Genomic DNA, 19753 nt, shown 5'->3' on the forward strand with positions numbered 1-19753 from the left:
GTGTTCTGAGGCCTGTGCCGCTCTTCTCTGTCTCGGATGCCGGCTTGACTCCCCCACAGGAGGCCTAGCGGGAAACGGAGTCTGATTCAGGGTTCGAGTCAGTCATGGGGCCCGGGAGTGCAGCCGCTATGGCCGCGGCCTCAGTGAATGCATGCGTGGGCTGCACCCTTAGGCGGACCACCGACTTGAAACCAGAGAAAGGCCTACTTCGTTTGGGACTCGTGGGTGGAGTGGGCTTAGGAAAGGGCCATAACCCGCCATGAATTGGGGCGGCTGCCCAGGGAAGTCAGAGGAGCAGAGGCAGGGGTCACAAAAAGGTGCCGGGAGGGAGCCACTGGGATCGTATTTAGGGGGATGTGATGCCCATGAGGTCAGAGCTGGGGTTAAGACTGAGACAGCCACGTAGCTCTGGACAAGGTACATTTTCAGAGCTTCCAGTTTCTTGTCTACAAAATAGGGTCATTGCACACCCACGCACTCCACACCCCCAACCCCCCACCCCCCGCCACCATGGCTAGGGTGGCCCAGCTCACAAAATGGGAATGGCAAGCCCAAGGTGTGTGCCCCAGAACTTGGGGTCTTGACGCAAAACTGCAAGGGACTGAGTCCCAGCGCATCTTATTATCAGCCACTAATTAACCATCTGTAAAATGGGGATGGCATTGCTGTATTAAATACGAGAGGAAGGCATATGTTCGACTGGCTCTTATGACGCTTTGGATGTTGCCAACAACATTGGGATCATCTAAACTGAGTCCAGCTGGCTAATTCTAAATATAAAAGTTTTCACTATATTAAAAAAAAAAAAATACGACTTGTAAAGGTGGTCCCAGGCCATAGATAAAGAAGGGAAGGAGAAAAAGGCTGGTGCTGGAGCTTGTGAAACATGAAGTGCAAATGGCAAATTATAAGTGTTTATTTACAGGAAAAGCAGGAACAGACAGGGCTGCGGGGGGTGGGGGGGGGGCGGGTAGGGCAGCAAGGCCAGGTGCCCAAGTGGATGGTGGTTAGCTGGGTGTAGGGGGCACGAGGGCCAGGCTTTGGGGGAGGTTTCTTTCTCTGGCAGCTTTGCTGAGGCCTCAGGAGGGGCATCAAAGGACCACAGGTGTGGGGGGGTGGGAAGCATCAAACGAAGACTTTGAGTAACTCTACCAGGCGTGGGTCCTTGTAGAGCTTTTCCTCCAGAGCCAGGTACTTCAGTGGGGCCAGCTCCTTGTGTCTAAAATCAGAGGGAGGAACGAGAGCTGGTTACAGAGCTGGTGCTCCAGCCTCCTGGTGTGTCCTTCTCAGCTCCTCCCGCCTCCTCACCGATTGAGCCGCTGCTCCAGGATGCGGATGCGGAACATGGCCTGAGAGCAGTAACTCAGGTACAAGTCTTCATCCTCGGGTGTCAAGGTCACCTGGTTCTCCTGATACCACTGCTGCTGCTTCTGAAGCTCCTGGGTCTCCTGTGGGCACAGGAAAGAGAGAGCAGGAGGGCTGATGAAGGCCGACTCTTACCCAGGCTGCAGGCTGAAATCCCCCTGGTCATTAGACAGCCCCACAAGGGTCAGCCCCACTACCCTTACTGACAGAAGCCAGAGGAGCAGAGGCAGGGAACCACTGGGGTCTTTTTTAAAGGGATATCATGTCCGTGAGGTCAGAGCAAGGGTCAGGACTGAGAGCCATGTGACTGTGGTTAAGGTACATTTTCAGAGCTTCCAATTTGTTGTCTGCGAAACCCACGCCCACCACCTTAGAGCTCTTTGTGAAGATTGAGATAATGCAGGGGAACTACATGCCTGACCAACAGAAATGGGTCAAGGACTAGGAGTTTTTATAATGCTCCATCCACCCACCCACCCTCTCTCCCTCCATCCACTCTTCCACTCAATGAACAACTGTGAGGAAGGACAACTCGGTCATTTGGACACCCCAAGCACTGACATCCTGGCCCTAGCTCCATTAGTCCCTCACGAGTCTGAGATGGTGGACAAACAGCCCTGGGCCCATATTCTGGTGGAAGATGCTGAGGTCCCCTCCCCTGCCAGGGCCCTGGCTGCACCTTCTCAAACCGGGCCTGGATGAGGTTGGCCTTGTCGATGAGCCGCTGCTTGAAGTCACTGAGGCACTCATCCTTGAGGCGCACGGCCTGCCAGCGGGTCAGCTTCTCTCCCGGCGGGAGCTGTGCCAGGAACGGGGCCAGGTAGTCCAGCTGGGCCTCCACCTGCCGCAGGTGCTCCTCGTACATCACACGCTCCTGTGGAGAGGGGGTCGGGGGGTCCGCTGGACCAGCAGGGGCTGTAGTCACCTCCCGACCAGCTCGTCATCAGCATGTGACTGCACAAAACCAGGTCTCCAACCCAGAAGTGCTTGACGCCTCTGGGACTGAGGCCTCAGAGGGGACCTCTGCTGTCTCTTGTAGCCGTGATTATTGGCAACAGCCAACTCCCATGTCTTACGTGAATTCACGTGTCTCTCCTTGAGCCCCAGCATATGCCCAACCCAACCCTCAGCAGATGCTTGCTCAATAAATGGTAATAAAGGATGGTTGTTGATGATAAATCAAAAACTGTTGGTGAGCCCCTTTTTCTCTTCCACCCTGGGGCCTTATTAATCCTATGTCGGCAGCCAGGGGCCAGTGACGTTGGAGCTGGCGGGGCTGACGCCCACCTCTGGGAGTCTGATGCCCTGTCCTCTCCTGCCAACCTCATCTGCTTTTAGAAATCTCCAGTTGGTTAGTGAAGGGGATTTAGAAGCTGGCCTCGAAAACCAAGCTGGGTCTTGCAACCTGAGGGGGTAACATGAATGCCCTGTGCACAGGGGTTGGATAACTCAGGCCTATAGCCAGAGTCAGCTGACTGGGGCTACCGGCCCAGGTCGTGACCTCCAGGGGAGCCCCAGGTGGAGGTGGGCACACAAATTTCATTCTTCCCTTGCGCAGTAGAGATCTGGGTTTGACCACAGCCCGTGGAAGTTGGGGGCAGGGGGAACCTGGCCTGCATCCTGAGCGCTCTTTGGGGTGAACCATGGAAATGGCCAGCTCAGCAGCAAGGATGACCACCATGGCATCAATAACTTCATCCCCTATAAAGGACATCCCCGAGAATCCCTGATCATCCTCAGCACCCTGGAGGGAAGGGGTGTGGGTGGGGGAGGGGTCCAGGGAAAGCCAGGGCCTGGGCCAGGGAGCAAGTCTCACCATGGCCTCCCGGTACTCCTTGCTCTTCTCATTGCGCTTTGTGTCGTAGATGGAGATGGTCAGCGCGTGCGCCTCCTCCTCTTCCTCCCGAAGCTTCAGGATCTCCAGCACCTGAATTGGGAAGTGGGGGCAGACACGGTTAAGACACCCCCCCACCTCTGCCACCTCGCATCTGCCCGCTCTCCTGTGGGACCCGACCTCCAGCTCCGACTCCCAGGCCTGATGTCTGGACAACTTCTCCTCGTTCTTCAGCTTCATCATGGCCTCGTACTGGTAGAGAAGCTTCTTAGTGTGCTCCATGGGCTCCACCTGGAACAACCACCACAGGGACAGAGAGAAGCAGCAATGGCTGGGGTTGTGGGCAGATTCTGGAGCCAGACCTCCTGGGTTCAAATCTTCCCCTGCCATTTTTCTAGCTTTGTGACCTCAAGCAAGTTGCTTAACCTCTCTGGGCCTGTTTCTTTCTTTCTTTCTTTCTTTCTTTCTTTCTTTCTTTCTTTCTTTCTTTCTTTCTTTCTTTCTTTCTTTCTCTCTCTCTCTCTCTCTCTCTCTCTCTCTCTCTCTCTCTCTCTCTTCTTTCTTTTTTTTTTTTTTTTTTGCTCCATGGCACACAGGATCTTAGTTCCCCAACCAGGGATCAAATCTGTGCCCCCAGCAGTGGAAGCACGGAGTCCTGACCACTGGACCGCCAGGGAAGCCCCCTCTCTGGGCCTGTTTCTTCATCTATAAAAACACAACTAATAATAAAAGAGGAACTGGAGACAGAGGGGCAAAGGAGAGTGAGGATTTGAACCAGGAAAGCCAGCCCCGTGGAGGTGGTGAGGTCTACTCCCAAGCCTTAGTCCTGGGATCCGCTCTGCCTAGGACTGAGGGGTGAGGACAAGGAGTAGTCTAGGCTGCTGGGTTGTCTTTCTTGGTGGAAAAGGGGAAGATTTTTTCAGAGGAGCTCGAAGAGAAGTATTCCCAGATGAGAGCTCTTGATTTTCCGAGGGGCAGAGGAGAATGTCCAGGCTGGGAACCAAGGCTTTCCATCCCAGTTCTCCCAACTTGCTGGGACAGGACGGAGGGCCTCAGGGCTCTCTCCTCACCCCGCCCCCACCCGCCCCTTCCCGCCACAGCCCCCAGGCCCACCTCAAAGCTCATACACATGTCGGGCATCATGATGATCTTGTTGCCTTTGCTGTCCACTTCAGTGCGCCGCAGGAACTCGCGCTTGGAGGCCGTGATGTGGTCCTCGCGGCAGTGGTAGCGCAGCTGGATGCGCTCATCCAGGATCAGAAACACGCGCTCTGCCACGTCCTCGTCCGCAGGCGTCACAGGATTGCGGAAGAATCGCTCTGTGATTTTCTGGGAGGCCGGGACAATAGTAGGTTGGGAGGTGTGAAAGGGGATTTCTGTGCCTGCCCCGAGGGCAGGAGCAAAGGACACTCAGGGATGCTGGGGTCATTTGGGGGGGTCATGTGGCATAGCCTCTCCCAGCTAGACAGTAGCTCTCAGGGCCCCAGGGGTTCTCAGTGCCAGGCCACTGCAGCCCTGCATGGTGCTGGATTTCTTCTCTATCTCCCTCCACGAGATGGGGAGCTCACCACCGCTCCAGGCAGCCTGCTCTATTGCTACACATCCCTTACTGTTAGAGAGGGCTTCTTTGCTATTCAGGTGCCAAGTAACTTGTAATGATATGGAGAAAAAAATTGCACAATTTAATGCTAAGAGGGGGATACAGGAATTCTACCTACACACATACACACACACAAAATCTTAAGTTAGGAAGGATTCTCAAAACCAAACCTATTAATATGCGGTAGTATCTGAGAGATGCCATTCTGAGATATTTTTACTTTTTACATTTTTACATACTTTCTAAATATTTAGTCACGAGTGTGTATTTTTTATAACAGTAAGGAAATGATACCTCCCTGGCCCAGCGGCTGAGGGCACAGTCTGGCATCAGAGAGACCTATGATTGTGTGTTTGGTAAAACAGGAAAGTTCGCTCAGTAAAGAAGTTGCCCCAGAGTCGGGGCTCTTCCCCTCCAGCGGTAACCTTGGCTCACCAGCGCGGGTGGGCACCCCGTCCCCCGGCCCAGCAAGTGCTCACCACCATAGGCCGGGGGTTTGACTCTGCGCTGTTCAGAGCCAACTTCTTGACCCGGGGCCCGAAGTTGACGTGGCGGTAGGAGAGGAAGTCGGGCCGCCCTTGGTAGTACTCTGTCATCGTCTTGGGCGTCTCCTCCCGTTTGATCAGGCCATCCACTCGGGCCGTTTCATAAAACTCCATGACACGGTCCATCTCGGGTAGCATGGACATGTATGAGTGCACTGCCGGGATAGGGGGTCCAGGGACAGGGCTGGGTGAGCACCGGGAGCTCTGGCGCCTGGCTTGATAACCCAACCCCAGGCCCCGGGGAGAAGCATTAGTTAAGTAACCAGTGCCCTAGTGCTGGGTATTTAGGCTGCTTTCAACTTTTTTATTACAATCAGCACCATGATGAACACTACGATATGCCGTTTTTTGTTCTTACCTGCTAGTTGCTCAGCAGTAGAACTGCTATTACTGATTATTTTGCCCCACGGCTCTCCAGAAAAGCTGTGCCAATTTGCTGTCATGCCAGCAGGGGCAGGGATTCACTTGCTCACACCTGGTTGGCCTATTTTTTCATCTTTGCCAACGTAAGGGTTGTAAGATGATCCCTCATTAATTTAGTTTCTTTTTTTTTTTTTAGTTTCAGTCACCAAGCAAGGTTGGTCATGTTTTTAGATGTATATTGACCCTATGTTTTTCTTTTGTGAATTCTTGAATCGGGTTGTTCATTCTCTCCCAGAACATGTCCTTCCCTCCCTTCCCAGCCTCCTGGGCTCACGGCCGTGTCTGCGCCTCCACACTTCTGCCCTCTGCATCACTCTTGTGGGGGCGCGTGTTGGTTTTTTTGCTCAGCATTCCCTGTAGACGTGGCCCCCGCTGAGGGGGTGACCCCAACCACAGCATGGGCTGCGGCCCTGCTTTGCCTTTTCTGGAAGAACCTTTGTCACGTTGCCCGGGATTTTCCGTGCTTCCCCTGACCTCGCACACGTCTGCTTTGCCTAGGGAGGCGTGGGCCATTTCTGTTGCTTTCTGCCCAAGAGCCCTGTCGGTACACAGATACTGGTTCCTCCCACCACCTGCCAGCTGCACGGAGGCCGCGCTAAGGAGCACATGAGGCCCCCACCCTGGGCCCCGGGCTGGCCTAGCAGTGGGCTCTACGCACCACGCAGAGCCTGGGGGTGGCCCGGCTTGAAGTAGTCGGTATTCAGGCCTGTGGTCTTGTTTATGTGCCTCAGCTCCAGCATGTCCTCCCGGTTCTGGTACCACTCCTTTATCTCCAAAGTCTTGGTACCTGTTGGGCCCAACGCGTGCTTGAAGCAGCCAGGCCGGCTCCCCCAGCCTCCGTCCCACCACTCCCGGCACGTGGAGGCCAGCGGCGCCCACCCTCACACTGAGAGGGGGCGGCAACATGACCGACGTCACGTGGCAAGTGGAGAGACGCAGCACCCCTGCTTCCCGCAGCCAGGGCTGCCCCCTTACACTCCAAGTCCTCGTAGGTGGTGAGGCGGCACACGAGGCCGTTGTTGTTGAGGTACGGGGCCCACTTCTCCAGCTTCGCCCTCTTGTACTGTATCACCTTCTTCCCGTTTGGGCAGCGGGTCTCGAACGCTGCGGATACAGAGTGGGCTGGGGTCCTTCCTCCCCAGATCGAGGGAAGGGAGGGCTGGCCCTGCCAGCCGCTCATCAGCCTCTGTCCACTGCGCTGTCTGCGAAGCGCCTCCAGCCGCCAGGGGTGGCTCCTGCCCTGGAGGAGATCCCAGGTTGAGCCTGACCACACCGCACGCTCACTGCCAGGCCTTGGCTGGAAACACCCTCCCCTCCTGCCCTTACGGGACTGACTTCTTCCGATCCCTTAAAACTTAGCTGCCATGACCCCTCCTCCCAGAAGCCCTTTGTGCCCACCCAGCACCCCAGCGTCCAACCCCCTGGGTTCCCGTGACACCCTCTCTAGCCCTTCCCACCCTGTTGGGACGGCCCGGGCCCACGCTGTGGGTCGAGGCACTCCCAGACGGGAACCTCAGCAGCCAGCAGAGGTTGGCCTGCGGCGCGCGCGTGCCTGCCCCCCTGCTTTCCCTGCCTGCCCCTTCTTGGTCCTGAGACCCCTGTGCCCTCTGGACACTGTGCACGGCCTCCTCCTGGCAGAGCGGGGTGAGGGATGGAAACGGCTGTGTCCTGGTCCTCGATCCTCCATCAGCTGCCACACTCCATCATCCTGGGTGTGTTAACTGAGCCCCGTCCTGTATGCCAGACTACGGTCAGGCCCCCGGCTGCAGAGCTGAGTGTGTGTTTCAGGAAGGAAAAAACGAAGAGGGTGCAGCGGAAAGCAGGGGGTGGAAATGAGGGGCCAAGGCAGCCTCTGCCGGTGTCCCCCTGCCTAGCTGTTGCCACAGACATCCCCAGAGGCCCGGAAACCAGTGAAAACAAAGGCACAGTACCTTCTGGGGAGATCTCAATCTGCGCCACCCAGGAGTGCGGCATATCGAAGCTCTTATCCTCATCCTCCTTGCCCTGCTGGGAGAGGTGGGGGGTGGTTCTGATCAGGGCTGGGCGGCGGAGCAGAAGCTACGCTCAGAGCCTCTGTCTCACCCCCAGGGCCAAGCCAGGGTGGCTCATCAGCTCCCCGAGGGGAGCAGAGGTCTCGAGCAGTTCTGACCCGGCGTGACCTGGGACAGTGGGGGAGAGGAGGAGTCAGCCCCTCCCTGTAACCGCCCGATGCCTGGTGAGGACAGCTGCGTCCTGCCCTGCATGCGCCTCCTTCCCCCTGTCAGCAGAGGCACGAGGCAAAGCCACAGGCCCTTCGTTAGAAGAGGGGCTTCTGGGCAAGAATAAGGATGCAGATGCGGAGAATGGACTGGAGGACACGGGGTTGGGGGGGTGAGGGGCGAAGGGGAAGCTGGGACGAAGTGAGAGAGTAGCACAGACATATATATACTACCAGCTATAAAATAGATAGCTAGTGGGAAGCTGCTGTATAACAAAGGGAGATCAACTCCATGAAGGGTGATGCTTCACAGGGCTGGGACGGGGAGGGTGGGGGGGAGTCACGGGAGGGAGGGGACATGGGGATATGTGTATAAATACAGCTGATTCACTTTGGTGTACCTCATAAGCTGGTACAAGAGTACAAAGCAATTATATTCTAATAAAGAGCTTTAAAATAAAATAAAATAAAATAAAAAGAGGGGCTTCTGGAGTCAGGTGGGCCCAAGCCCCACCCTCCATCCAACACCAGCTTAGGGGTCCTGGGCAAGTCCCTTACCTGCTCTGAGCCTCAGTTTTCTAGCTGTAAACGGAACCTCTTGGGAGGATTAATGGATAAATGCACGTAAGGGTTTGGGACACTGCCTGGCTGCCCTTATTGTTTTTTTCTCTTTGAGCCTAGTTTCCCCATCTGGCAAATAAGGCCTGGTCTAGACAAATGGTCCTCGAGTTAGGTAATCACAGGAACTTGGATAAGATTTTCTCAACTTAAAACTTTTCTCACCGCCAAATTCCTCAGACCCGATGCCTGCTCTGTTAATCTGGTCACATTTTTGAGGCCAGCAGGGGGCGCCAGCGCCCCAGAATTTACTGCATGGGGCAGTAACACCATTTCCAGGTGAGCATACACGGCTGTGCCAAGCACATCACACCAGTGGTCTCATTTTGTCCTCAGGCAGTCCCAGGAGGAAGAGCAGAAGCGTCTTTGAGAACCCAGACTTGGAAGCTAGACTTAAATCCCAGGATCAAATCCTAACTCTTTCACTTACTGGCTGTGTGACTTTGGGTCAGTTACTTCCCCCCTCTCTGTGAAAGTCTTCCTATCAGGGAAATGGGACAATAATAATCGCAGATGATAATACTGGTACCCACCTCACCAGGTGGTTGTCAAGATTTAGACAAGTTAATTTAAGTTAAGCATCTATTGGCACTTAGAAAGGGCCATGTGTGTGTTACCTATGGGCTGAATTGTGTCCCCCACAAATTTACATGTCCTGTTAGGGTGTTACCCAGTACCCCAGAATGTGACTGTATTTGGAGATAGGATCTTTAAAGAGGTAATTAAGTTAAACTGAGGTCAGGACTTCCCTGGTGGTGCAGTGGTTAAGAATCCACCTGCCAATGCAGGGGACACGAGTTCGAGCTCTGGTCCAGGAAGATCCCACACGCCATGGAGCAACTAAGCCCGTGCGCCACAACTACTGAAGCCCACGTGCCACAACTACTGAAGCCCGTGTGTCTAGAGCCCGTGCTCCACAACAAGAGAAGCCACTGCAATGAGAAGTTGGCGCACCACAATGAAGAGTAGCCCCTGCTCGCCGCAACTAGAGAAAGCCCCCACGCAGCAGCAAAGACCCAAAGCAGCCAATAAATAAGTAAATAGATAGATAAATAAATTTATTAAAAAGAAAGTTAAACTGAGGTCATTAGGGTGGGCCCTAACCCAATACGACGGGTGTCCTTATAAGAAGAGGAGATTAGGACACAGACACGCACAGAGGGAAGAGCGTGAGGACATGAGGAGAAGGCACCATCTACAAGCCAAGGGGAAACCAATCCTGCTGACACCTTGACTTCCAGTCTCCAGGGCTGTAAGAAAATAAATGTCTATCGTTTAAGCCACCCAGTCCACAGTACTTTGTTACGGCGACTCCGGCAAACAAGTACATCACTTACTACTACCATGATGTAACTGACCCCACTCCCCCGTTTCACATGCAGGCGATGAAACTGACATTTCCAACAATTAGGAAGGTGGCCCAAGATGTCAGAGCCAATAGCAAAGGCCTCTAGACCCCTGACCTCCACGCACAGGGCCTCATGCAGACCTTCCCCTGACTAGGAGATCATGAGGACCAGGCCAATGACCTTCAGGAGGGCTGAGAGGATGGGCAAGAAAGGCCGGGAAGTGTGTGTAGAGGATCACGGTGGCCATGGAGGAAAGGCCGGGATGTGAGGAATGGCTGGCCCTGGGGCTCCCCAGGCTTGTGGACAGGTTCTTACGGCCCTGCTCCAAGGGCAGGCTCTCTAGGCGCAGGGCAGCCCCTGAACAGGGTGGACGGTGTGTGGGGCAGGAGGCCTGAATGCAAGTCCCGGCCCTCCCCTGCACCCCCTGGCGGGGGGGGACCCTGAGCAGGCCACTGGACCTGTCTGGACCTCAGTCCACCCATCTGTAAAATGAGGGCATGGTCCAGGCCCATCTGCTTTGAGGAATCTATACTTGGTCTATCTGGACGGCCCCCCCACCATACACGCATGTGGTGGGGACGTGTGTCAGGCTGGCCGGAAGCAAGGCAGGGCGTCAGGTGCCCCCTGCTCCCCAGCCCCCACACCCCGGAGACTCACCAGGTTTTCCACATCGTCGTCACCGTTCATCCCGTCGTCCTCCTCCTCGGTCAGGGACAGGAGAGGCTTGTTGGTCCCCAAGAGCAGGTACTCCCACCTCACGGGGTCTCCCAGGTCAAAGACCAAGTCCTGGTGGAAGAGAGGATGGCTGAACGCACCCCACAGCCACCACGCCCCCGCCTGCCCCACGGGGGCTGGGGATCAGCCACGCCTGAGGTGAGAAGGGACCTGAGCTGGGTCTCAGGGGGGCAGAATGTGGCCCCAGGCTGCCTCTGAGAGTCCACACCTGCCCGCCTCATCCCCACAGGGAGGTCGGCGCCCCGAGGGGCCTGGGGCTCCCTCCCCTTGCTGGTCTCTGCGAGAGGCTTGGAAACTCTCTGGCCTGGGATAGGCCTGGATACGGAGGTCGTTCTGCATTGTTGGCGGGGAGAGGGGCATCCCGGGCAGTGTTTAGAGCAAACACAAGCCATAGCGATTTTGCAGGGTGGGGGGGGACGTGGCAGGTTTGTAAAGAAGGCGTCCTTGCGGTCCTGACCCCATGCCAGCGGGAAGGGCAGACACGACGAAGGGGGACGTGGGAATTTCTCCTCCACGCTGTGGGTCCTTCACCTCCTTTCATCCCAGCCCACCTGAGCCTGGGCTCACCTGCCAGGTAACTCCCAGCAGGGGGGGAGCATCGCCTACCTCCCTGGGGCGGTGTGCACCCTCCCCACCCCCTCCCCCGCCCCAGCTCCAACATGGAAGCTGCCCACAGTGGTTTCAGCGTGAATCTCCCCTGACACTGGCCCTAATCCTGGTCCTCACTGTCCTGTCTGAGTCCTGGAGGGCTCAGCTGGGAGGTGGGCGGGGTAGAGAAGAGGGGTACACGATGGGGGAGAGGGAGCGAGGGAAAGACTGCTTGTATATGTAACAGCCGGTAGTCCAGGCTTCCTGGAGAGGAATCAGATTGCACAGATGTTTGAATTTCTTTAAATCATGTCCTCCATTCTGTCGCCTTTTTTTTTTCTCTTCTTTTCGGCTGCATCGTGGGGCTTGTGGGATTTTAGTTCCCCAACCAGGGATTGAACCTGGGCCCTCAGCAATGAAAGCACAGACTCCTAACCATTGGACCACCAGGGAATTCCCCATTCTGTCACTTTTGTAAGTAGTAAGCAGTAGTTAGATGTTTTGCTGCTTTATCTTAAAGTTCTATCTCTAGAGAAAAAGTGTAAACGAATGGACAGCTACTACGTACCAGTCTCTGAGGACTGGTGCCAGGTGCCATCACTCCCCACCTCCAGGGCCATTTCAAGGTTCTTTGAAGGGGACTTCCCTGGCAGTGCAGTGGTTAAGACTCCACGCTTCCAATGAAGGGAGCATGGGTTCGATCCCTGGTCAGGGAACTAAGATCTCACATGCTACGTGGCGTGGCCAAAAAATAAATAATAAAAAAAAAATTCAAGTTTCCTTGAAGGAACAAAGCAAACGCCCCCGTGCGCATTGGGCAGTAAAAGTGACAGCCAATGTCATGATCCCTCTCTTCGTGCCCTCACTTGGTGACGCAGTACTGCCCCTCTGGCCCCACTTTCCCACCAGGCTACCCTTCCATCTTCATCTCATAACTTCTGTTATCCCTGATATAAATTTCCTCCACCTGGCATGGGTGCAGGGCGTGCTGAGGAGAGGCTGAAGGAACGTCCACCTGGAAGAGGGCCAAAGGAGGGTGCAGCAGCCTCTGAAGGGCTGTTATCCTTCAGAGGGCTCTGCCCACCACCGTGGCGGCTATGAGCTTGGGCTCTGGGGGAGGTGGTCTTGGCTCTGCCCCATCTGTGTGGTGAGGGAGAAGTCCTTTCTCTAAAATGACAGTAACAATAGCTAACCTTTATTGAACAGCAAGGGATTATTCTAAGCACCTACCAAATGTTATTTTCTACAACCCCGTGGGGTTGGTGAGGACCGGTGAGGACTGAGCAACCCTGGAATCAGTGGCTAAGGGAGGCTGGGGCTGCGTGTGTCTCCTTCCCTGAAGGCAGATGCACCTGAGTGCAAGTGTATTGAATCTGCCAGCCTCCCACATGGGGATGACAGCAGTCCCTTAGATGGGGTCACTTTGCTAGAGGGAGCCAGGGGCCCAGGATCTACCTTTGGGAAACTGGCCTGGTTGTAAATGGAGGATCTTGGAAATAACAAAAGAGTACAGGACTTGGTGCCTGGAGCCTGTCTCTCTTTTGATTTATGTACCGCTCAATGAATTTCCATAAATTGGGTGCGCCCTGCTTCCCGGCCCCCGGATCAAGAAATAGAAAGTCCCCAGAAAGTCCCCTGGTATCCGGTTACAATGTCCCTCCTACTGTGTGCACATATTTTTAACTTCTGTAAGTGGCACTGAGTTTTTTTATATGTGTAATATGTACGGAAATTCATTGAGCTGGACAGGTAGGATGAGTGCACTTTTCTGCATGTGTATTGCACTTCAATACAGTGTTCTAAAAAAAATCAAATGAACTAACAATCCACATTTTATAAGGATACACAAACCAAAAAAGCGACAGTAATCACATTGGAATGATTATGAGGGCAAAGGAGTGAGCCCTGAGCTCTCAGCTACAGGGAAAGTCTGGAGCCCTCCTGGCCTGGCGCCAGATCTCCCCATGGCTCACACCTGCCTTCCCCCACTGTGTCTGCCGCACCCGCCCAGGCCTTGCCGGGCACCTTGCAGCAGTTCCAACAGTCCTGCATGTTGACCCAGTAGTTCTTGTGGTTCCAGAGGCTCTCGATTCCCAGGAAGTGGTCGTCCTGGGTGCTGTAGCTGCGTGCAGTGAACGGGTCGATGAAAAAGCTCTCGGGCACCTCACGTTTCCCCGACAACACCAGGACCCAGGAATGTACCCGCAGGCCATGAAGGGGGTCGGTCTTTGCATTCTCCTCCTCCTGTGCGGGAAAGGTGGGTGACCATGAGCCAGATGGATAGGAAGGGGGCCATCGGGGCCCAAACATCTCCCTGGGGCTGGGGAGCTGGTGAGAGAACTGAATTCTGCCCCACACCACACTGTTGACTGGCTTCGTGACCTTGAGGACATCACCTCACCTCTGAACCTGTTTTCTTACCGATAAAATGGGAGGATCTGACACGATCTATGGTTTACAAACTTGACCTTTTGGAGCTCTAGGGCATCTGGGATTTGCTGGCTTTCTGTGTTGTGATTCTGGGTGAGACTTCATTCAAAGAAAGACAGAGGGACACCATACGGCTTCCTTGTCTACATCCCTCTGGGAAAAGGGTCACTGTGCCACGTTCATTACTGCATCCCCAGGGCCTGAACCAGAGTTGACCCTCAATAAATACTATATGGGAGGAAAGGGAAAAAAAGGAGGGAGGAGAAGTAGATGAGAGGGATGGTGAGAGTGTGAGTGGATAGAAGGAGAGATTGGAGGATGGATGGATGGATGGATGGGAGGATGGGTGGGAAGATGGGTGGGAGGGAGGATGTAGAGTATGTATAGGTAAGTCTTCAGTGAGAGTCTGAACATGGAGGACACCAGAACTGCGAAGCATAAAATGAGTTGCCCCAGGCAGCAGAGCTCTGTGATGTTAGACCACCACTGAGGATTCCCACACGGCCAGGCATAGGTCCGGGGAGGGGGGGTGGGGTTGAAGGGTGGAGGAGGGGATTTGGACCTGGAGGCCATATCCCTTCATGACCTGTGTCTGCTCCCCCGTTCTTAGCAGCCCCTCCTCCAGAGCTGAGTTCAAGGGTTGAGGGCGGAGGACAGCAAACCCACCAGGAGGCGTGCCTCCTCCTGCTTCAGCCTCTTCACCTCCTCAGCCTTGATCGCCTCCTGCCTCTTAATCTCTTGCTCCTGCTCAAACCTGCTGGTCAGGTCCCTGGGCGGTCTGATGGTGTACTTCTTAGGAGGTGCCTTTTCCTCCTCCTTGACCGTCTGTCACCCGACAAGAGAAAAAGGATCAGTGGCCCTGAATCGCCTGCCCGCACAGCGGCTTCTGGAGCCTGTGGGCTCTCTGGCCCTGAAAGTAGAAAGAGCCTCGGCTCCAGACCTGTGACTGTGGGCAAGTCCTCCCGCTTCCCTAACCACAGGCTCGTCAGTAAAATTCGATGAGAATAATAAGAACCTTTTCCCCATGGTTATTCTGACAAGTGAAGGCAGGAAAATGCCCATATGAGCTGCCCATCTGGGCAGGAGCTCAGGAGATGGGATTTCCCCTCTTCATTCCCCTGGCCTAGACCAGCTATGATCTGGATCTAATCTAGAAAGTGGGGCAAATTGTCAGGAGTCAAATTATCCAGATTTTGTCACTGCAGGATTTCATATGTTGACTTGAACTGAGAGTTTGTTGGGCTGGCAAGGAGAACAAAGTGTGTGTGTGTGTGTGTGTGTGTGTATGAATGTGTGCTAGGTGTCAAGAAAAATGTCCAGAAAAGGACACCACAGAGGCTGCAGAAGGGGGCCTGTTATGAGGGAGAAATAGAGAACCTCCACGGTTTAGAGTCAGACAGCCTGGACCTCAGCTCCCGGGTCCCCATTTACCAGCTATGTGACTTTGGTCACAACAACTATTTCATCTCGACACACTCTTCTGTAAAAGAGGAGTGATAATTCCTACCACGCAGCACTATTGAGAGGAGCGACCAAGTCAACGGACATGTAAGTGCTTTATAGACCAGAATGTTCTCAGCATCTGTTAGCTATTGATATCATTTTCATAATTAAAATTTTGGCTGAGATGAGAGACCCATATGTGAGTTCACAGGCCTTTGGAGCCAAAAGCAGTGATGGAGCTTTTTTGTTCCATCTTTCTTGGGGAGGTGGGCCTGAGAGAGCAGGCAGGGCTCTCACCTGGTGCCTCCCCCTCCTTCTCCACCAAAGAGCTGCCCCAGGGGTCCCAGGTGCTCGCGCGGGTGTAACACAGGTGCATGTGTATCATGCTGGATGCCCCAGGCCCCTGGATCCCCCGCCCTGAGCTGCAGATACCCACAGGGGCCTGACCCTGATCACAGAGTCCTGGAATCAATCCAGTTGATGGAAAGCATTTTCTGTCTGTAGTATGGCTATTTTCCAAATGCAAAGAGATGCTTTTATGATTCCTATAATTAAATTCACTTAAGAGCGTTTCTTGTGTTCACAGCAGCCTTGGGTTATTATGGTGCTTTCAGTCAACTGATATAAAAACACAATCACCACCTGCTTGGAGAGTTGGTGAACTTTTGTGCTGTTAAAAAGGGACCTTTTTACCTGGGAGGGGGAAAAAAAAGACAGAAGTAAATGTCCGTTTGTCTGCTTTTTCCTTATATGAAAATGGCTGGATGGATTTTTATCAAACACATAGGATAAATTTGGAAGAATATGGCTTAAGATAACAGCCATATGGCATTCACAGATGTGGGGAACACAGTAGCTGAAACTGAGTTACCACAAGGGGAGAGGAGCAGCCAGTCTGGGGAAACAGGCTGTGTGTATTAAGATGCCAAGGACAGAGAAATCATCAGGGGTTTGAAATATGAGCTCCGGGGAGGCTGAAGGGCTTCCTGGTGATGGACCCAGGGCAGGGGCCGAAGCGGCAGGGACAGGCTGCTTTAAGGATGGCATGGCTTGCGCGATGCTGAGGGCAGCACGAGCCTGGACGTACCTCCTTGGGCTTCATGGTGAGTGGGCACACCTCCCGAGTCAGGTCCATGTGGCACAGGTCCTGCGAGCCGTAGCCGTTGACGCAGTAGGCGTCGTAGCCGGCGCCGATGAGCATGGAGCAGAGTAGCGTGCTGAAGTCGAAGCAGTTCCCCTTCTGGTACTTGAGCACCGTGGTCGAGGAGTAGAGGTAGGAGGGCTGGGCACAGCGGGCTGGTCAGTATAGCCGCCCAGCTGCCCCCACCCGCCCTCCCCGCTCGGCAGGGGCTGGGCACCGGGGCCACCGTGCAGGCTGGGCCCCAACGGGGCTCCTCCCCCTTGTCGGGTTAGGGAGCCTACTAAGAATGGGGCGAAAACGCAGACCCCGTGTCCAGAAAGTGCAATCCACATTTGCCTATAATTCCAAGGGGCCATGGACCTCTTGATGGGAAAGGCCACCTCGGGTGTAGAAGCGTCTGGTCTGATACTCTCTGATTGGTCATTTTATGGTTTTATTCCAGAGTGACCCTCGCCTTCTACCTCCATGCTTCTCTTCTCTTTCTCAATTCTGTGTACATATCCCCATCTCCCTCCCTCCCCCCCCTCCATTCTCAATGAGATTGAGCTGGTCAGAAGCCCAAAGATGTGGCCTTGGACTATGGGCAGCAGGGCGCTCCCCTCACTCTCCTTTCCCACCTCCTGAAGTCCTGAAAGGAAGACTGAAGGCAGAAAGAGGAAAGAAGCCAAAGAGGTGGAAGCCCGGAGACCATGCTTGCTGTGTGACCTCAGGCAAGTGGCTGTCTCTTTCTGGGCCCATTCCCACCCTCCCTCCCAGCCAGGGAGTGTGTGAGGGGCTCTGCCCAGACAGACTCATAGGCTGTGGCCCAAGCTCCTACTCCCGACCTGCCTGACTTCCCATCTCAGGCCTCGTGGCCTAAGGATGCAGCCCCAGGTAGCACTTACTGGCTTGAGGGGGTCGGGCAGGGGCACCATGGACAGGAAGTCCGAGACGAACTGGGCGCAGGTGTCCCAGTTGCAGAGCTCAGGGTAGGGCATCAGCGTGGGCCGGATGGTTGTACTCACGAACTTCTGCGAGGGGAGAGACCGCGGGCCCTGGGGGAGCATTCCACTCGGGAGGGGACCACGGTACTCCCAAGAAGCCGGGGACCTTGCGGTGAGCGGGAGGGGCAGCTCTCTAGACCTCTCTGGGCCTCAGGCTCCAGTGCCTCGGGAGGTGGAGGAAGGGATCCCTCGAGGCCCTTCTAGCCCAGATCTAGAATAAGTCTGCGCTGTCCCGGGTGCCGGTGATGTGATCACTCCCTCGTCATCACCACCGCCCCACTCAGTGCCGCCAGACCTGCACCGCCTCCCCGATCCCCCAACAACCCTGTCGGCAGGTCCCGCTGACAGATGAGGAAACCGAGGCTCCAAGAGGTGAGCTGACGTGCTCAGGTCCACAGTCAGCAGCAGAGCTGGGTCTGCCTGGCTCTAGAGCACTGCCCAGTGTCGGGGACCTAGAGCGTCTACGGCCTCTGAGGGCCTGCTTTGCCATCCTAGGGCCGGGTACCAGGCTTCTGGGGTCTCCCTGTGAATTCAAGGAATTCCCACCAGCACCAGATCACACATGGCCGTACCTAAGGGGCAGCCCAGGTGCAGCCCCCACTGGGGGCTGCAGGGAAACAGAGCCCTGGGGTTACCAGATCCAGAGAAGAGGGGACTGGGGATCTGGATGGGAGCGGGAAATGGGTGGGACACACTGGCTGCTGCTTTGCAAGCTTTGGGTTCATCTCCTGCCACTCCATCTACAGGTGGGGAAACTGAGGCCCAGAGAGACTCAGGAATGTGCCGAGTCACAGGGCAGGAAGGAAGGAGGCCAGCGCTCAAGTCCTGGCCCGTTTTGTCTTATTTCTCTGCCTGTCCCAGCACAGGGCTGGCTTCGGGGGCTGGAGACCGCACTGGGCATCCGGCTGCCCCTGAGGTGGGATGTGCGGGCTCCAGGGGTAGCTCACACCGGGCCAGCCGGGGCCTGTGGGCATTTGAGCTTTTATATGCTGCCCCTGAAATATAAGCTCTGACCCAAGAGAGCTCTGTGCCTGGCCCACCTCCCCCCGCCCTCTGCTCTCCAGCCCCCCGGCCCTGCCCTCCACGACCGGTCTTACAGGCACTTCGCACTCGTTCAGGGGGTGCAGGAAGAGGGGCACGCGGTCCGGGCACAGGTGGCTGTACTGGCGGGAGAAGTTGTCAGCCACCTGCAGCAGGTGCTCCTCCTTGGGCGTGTTGCTTTTGTAGGAAAGGGGCAGCTTGGAGATGTCGATGGTGTCCTTGGTAAGAGTCCTGTGTCCGTAAGAGGGGTGGCCTCAGTCTGCGTGAGGCTAGGCCTGGCACACGGGGAGCCCTCCATCCACCTTAGCTGCCATTGGCTCTAGCCCGTCGTTTAATCCTCACAACTACCTAGGAGGGGAGTATCATTCATAGCAGCTGCCCTTTGAAACAGATGAGGGAAATGAGGCACAGAGAGGTTGAGTGACTTGCCTGGGTCACACAGCTAGGGAGGGGCAGAGCGGGGAGTTGGACCCGGCAATCTGAAAACACAGCCCTCACTCTTAACCACCTCCTTCTATGTCCTGGTCCTGCCTCCCAGCCCAGGCGCCACCATTCTGCCTGGCTCTCCCGCTGACCAGCCCTGGTCTGACTCTCACCAGGGCTGCCGGGCCAAACCCCCACCCCCAGCACTCACGAGGGCTTCTCCGGCACGGAGACCTCAGTCTCCGACAGCTTCCTCTCCAGGTCTCCGAGCATCTCCTGTGTCATGAAGGTTTCCTCCTTCCGCACCTCCAACGGCCTCATCATTTTCTCACCCCTCTCGGCCCGCTCGGCTGCCTCCTCCCTCTCGGCCGCCTCCTCCTCCTCCACTTTCTCCTTTAGGACCTCCATTCTGGCGTGTCTCTGACTGTCCAGAGATGAGGTCTCCACAGGAGGAATAAATGCACTCCCAATGGCAGACTTCAGACCGGGAAGGAGCCACCAATACCGCCTTTGTCCCTCGGCGGTCGTTTTAGGTGATTTAGATCACGAAGGGAGGAGGCGAGTCCCTCTTAAACTTCCTTTCCATCAAGGAGAAAGTCTCCATGTGGTGCTAGCACACCTGTAACACCTTTCCGATATTTGCAAATTTCCTTTGAAACAAAGATAGCACAGGTCACAGATGGAGAACTAGTGTCAGGGCAGGAGCAGGTAGCCCAGACTTACTAACCTTGCTTTGCTTTTCGTATATTTATTCTGCCAGTTACCGTCTCTTTCTGGCAGGTGATGCTGGTGTCGTACGGATTACTGTAGTATTATGAAGTTTCCTATTAAATACATTTATGAAGTCCAATAAGTTTAAATTTAAAGCACATTACTCTTAATAGTACGGAAGAAGAAAAAGTGACATCACCAAACTTGGAACGCAGAGAGGGCAAGAACGGGGCTGCCACTAAGGCACCTGGATAAGGGGCAGGTGGCAGTGACACAGCCTGCACTCTCCTGGCCAAACGCTGTGTCAGCTCTCAGGATGGAGGACCT

The 19753-nt window shown here is 55.1% G+C and overlaps 1 protein-coding gene and 1 long non-coding RNA gene across 3 annotated transcripts; one reads left to right on the forward strand and one right to left on the reverse strand.

Moving 5' to 3' along the window:
• Positions 1-906: 906 nt before the first annotated feature.
• Positions 907-19150, reverse strand: DRC7 (dynein regulatory complex subunit 7). 2 transcript variants are annotated; one of them, XM_057712165.1, is made up of 17 exons: positions 18927-19150; positions 18349-18523; positions 17153-17278; positions 16215-16409; positions 14351-14509; positions 13280-13498; positions 10589-10717; positions 7699-7771; positions 6743-6871; positions 6426-6554; positions 5279-5499; positions 4313-4528; positions 3380-3490; positions 3182-3292; positions 2045-2239; positions 1309-1448; positions 907-1219 (listed from the first exon to the last, which is right to left on the reverse strand). In XM_057712165.1, exons 1-17 carry the CDS (start codon positions 19121-19123, stop codon positions 1126-1128), a joined length of 2619 nt encoding a protein of 872 aa, XP_057568148.1. In that variant the 5' UTR covers positions 19124-19150; the 3' UTR covers positions 907-1125. The 2 variants fall into 2 exon arrangements, with proteins under 2 accessions (XP_057568148.1, XP_057568149.1); XM_057712166.1 differs by lacking the exon at positions 16215-16409 and having other exon boundaries at positions 18927-19123.
• On the forward strand, positions 1101-3386 carry LOC130838704 (uncharacterized). Its single transcript, XR_009049705.1, has 3 exons — positions 1101-1191; positions 1291-1367; positions 3231-3386. It is a non-coding gene; the product is annotated as an uncharacterized LOC130838704 (long non-coding RNA).
• Positions 19151-19753: the final 603 nt, after the last annotated feature.

The sequence above is a fragment of the Hippopotamus amphibius genome, chromosome 16, assembly GCF_030028045.1.
Source record: "Hippopotamus amphibius kiboko isolate mHipAmp2 chromosome 16, mHipAmp2.hap2, whole genome shotgun sequence".
Taxonomy (NCBI): Eukaryota; Metazoa; Chordata; class Mammalia; order Artiodactyla; family Hippopotamidae; genus Hippopotamus; species Hippopotamus amphibius.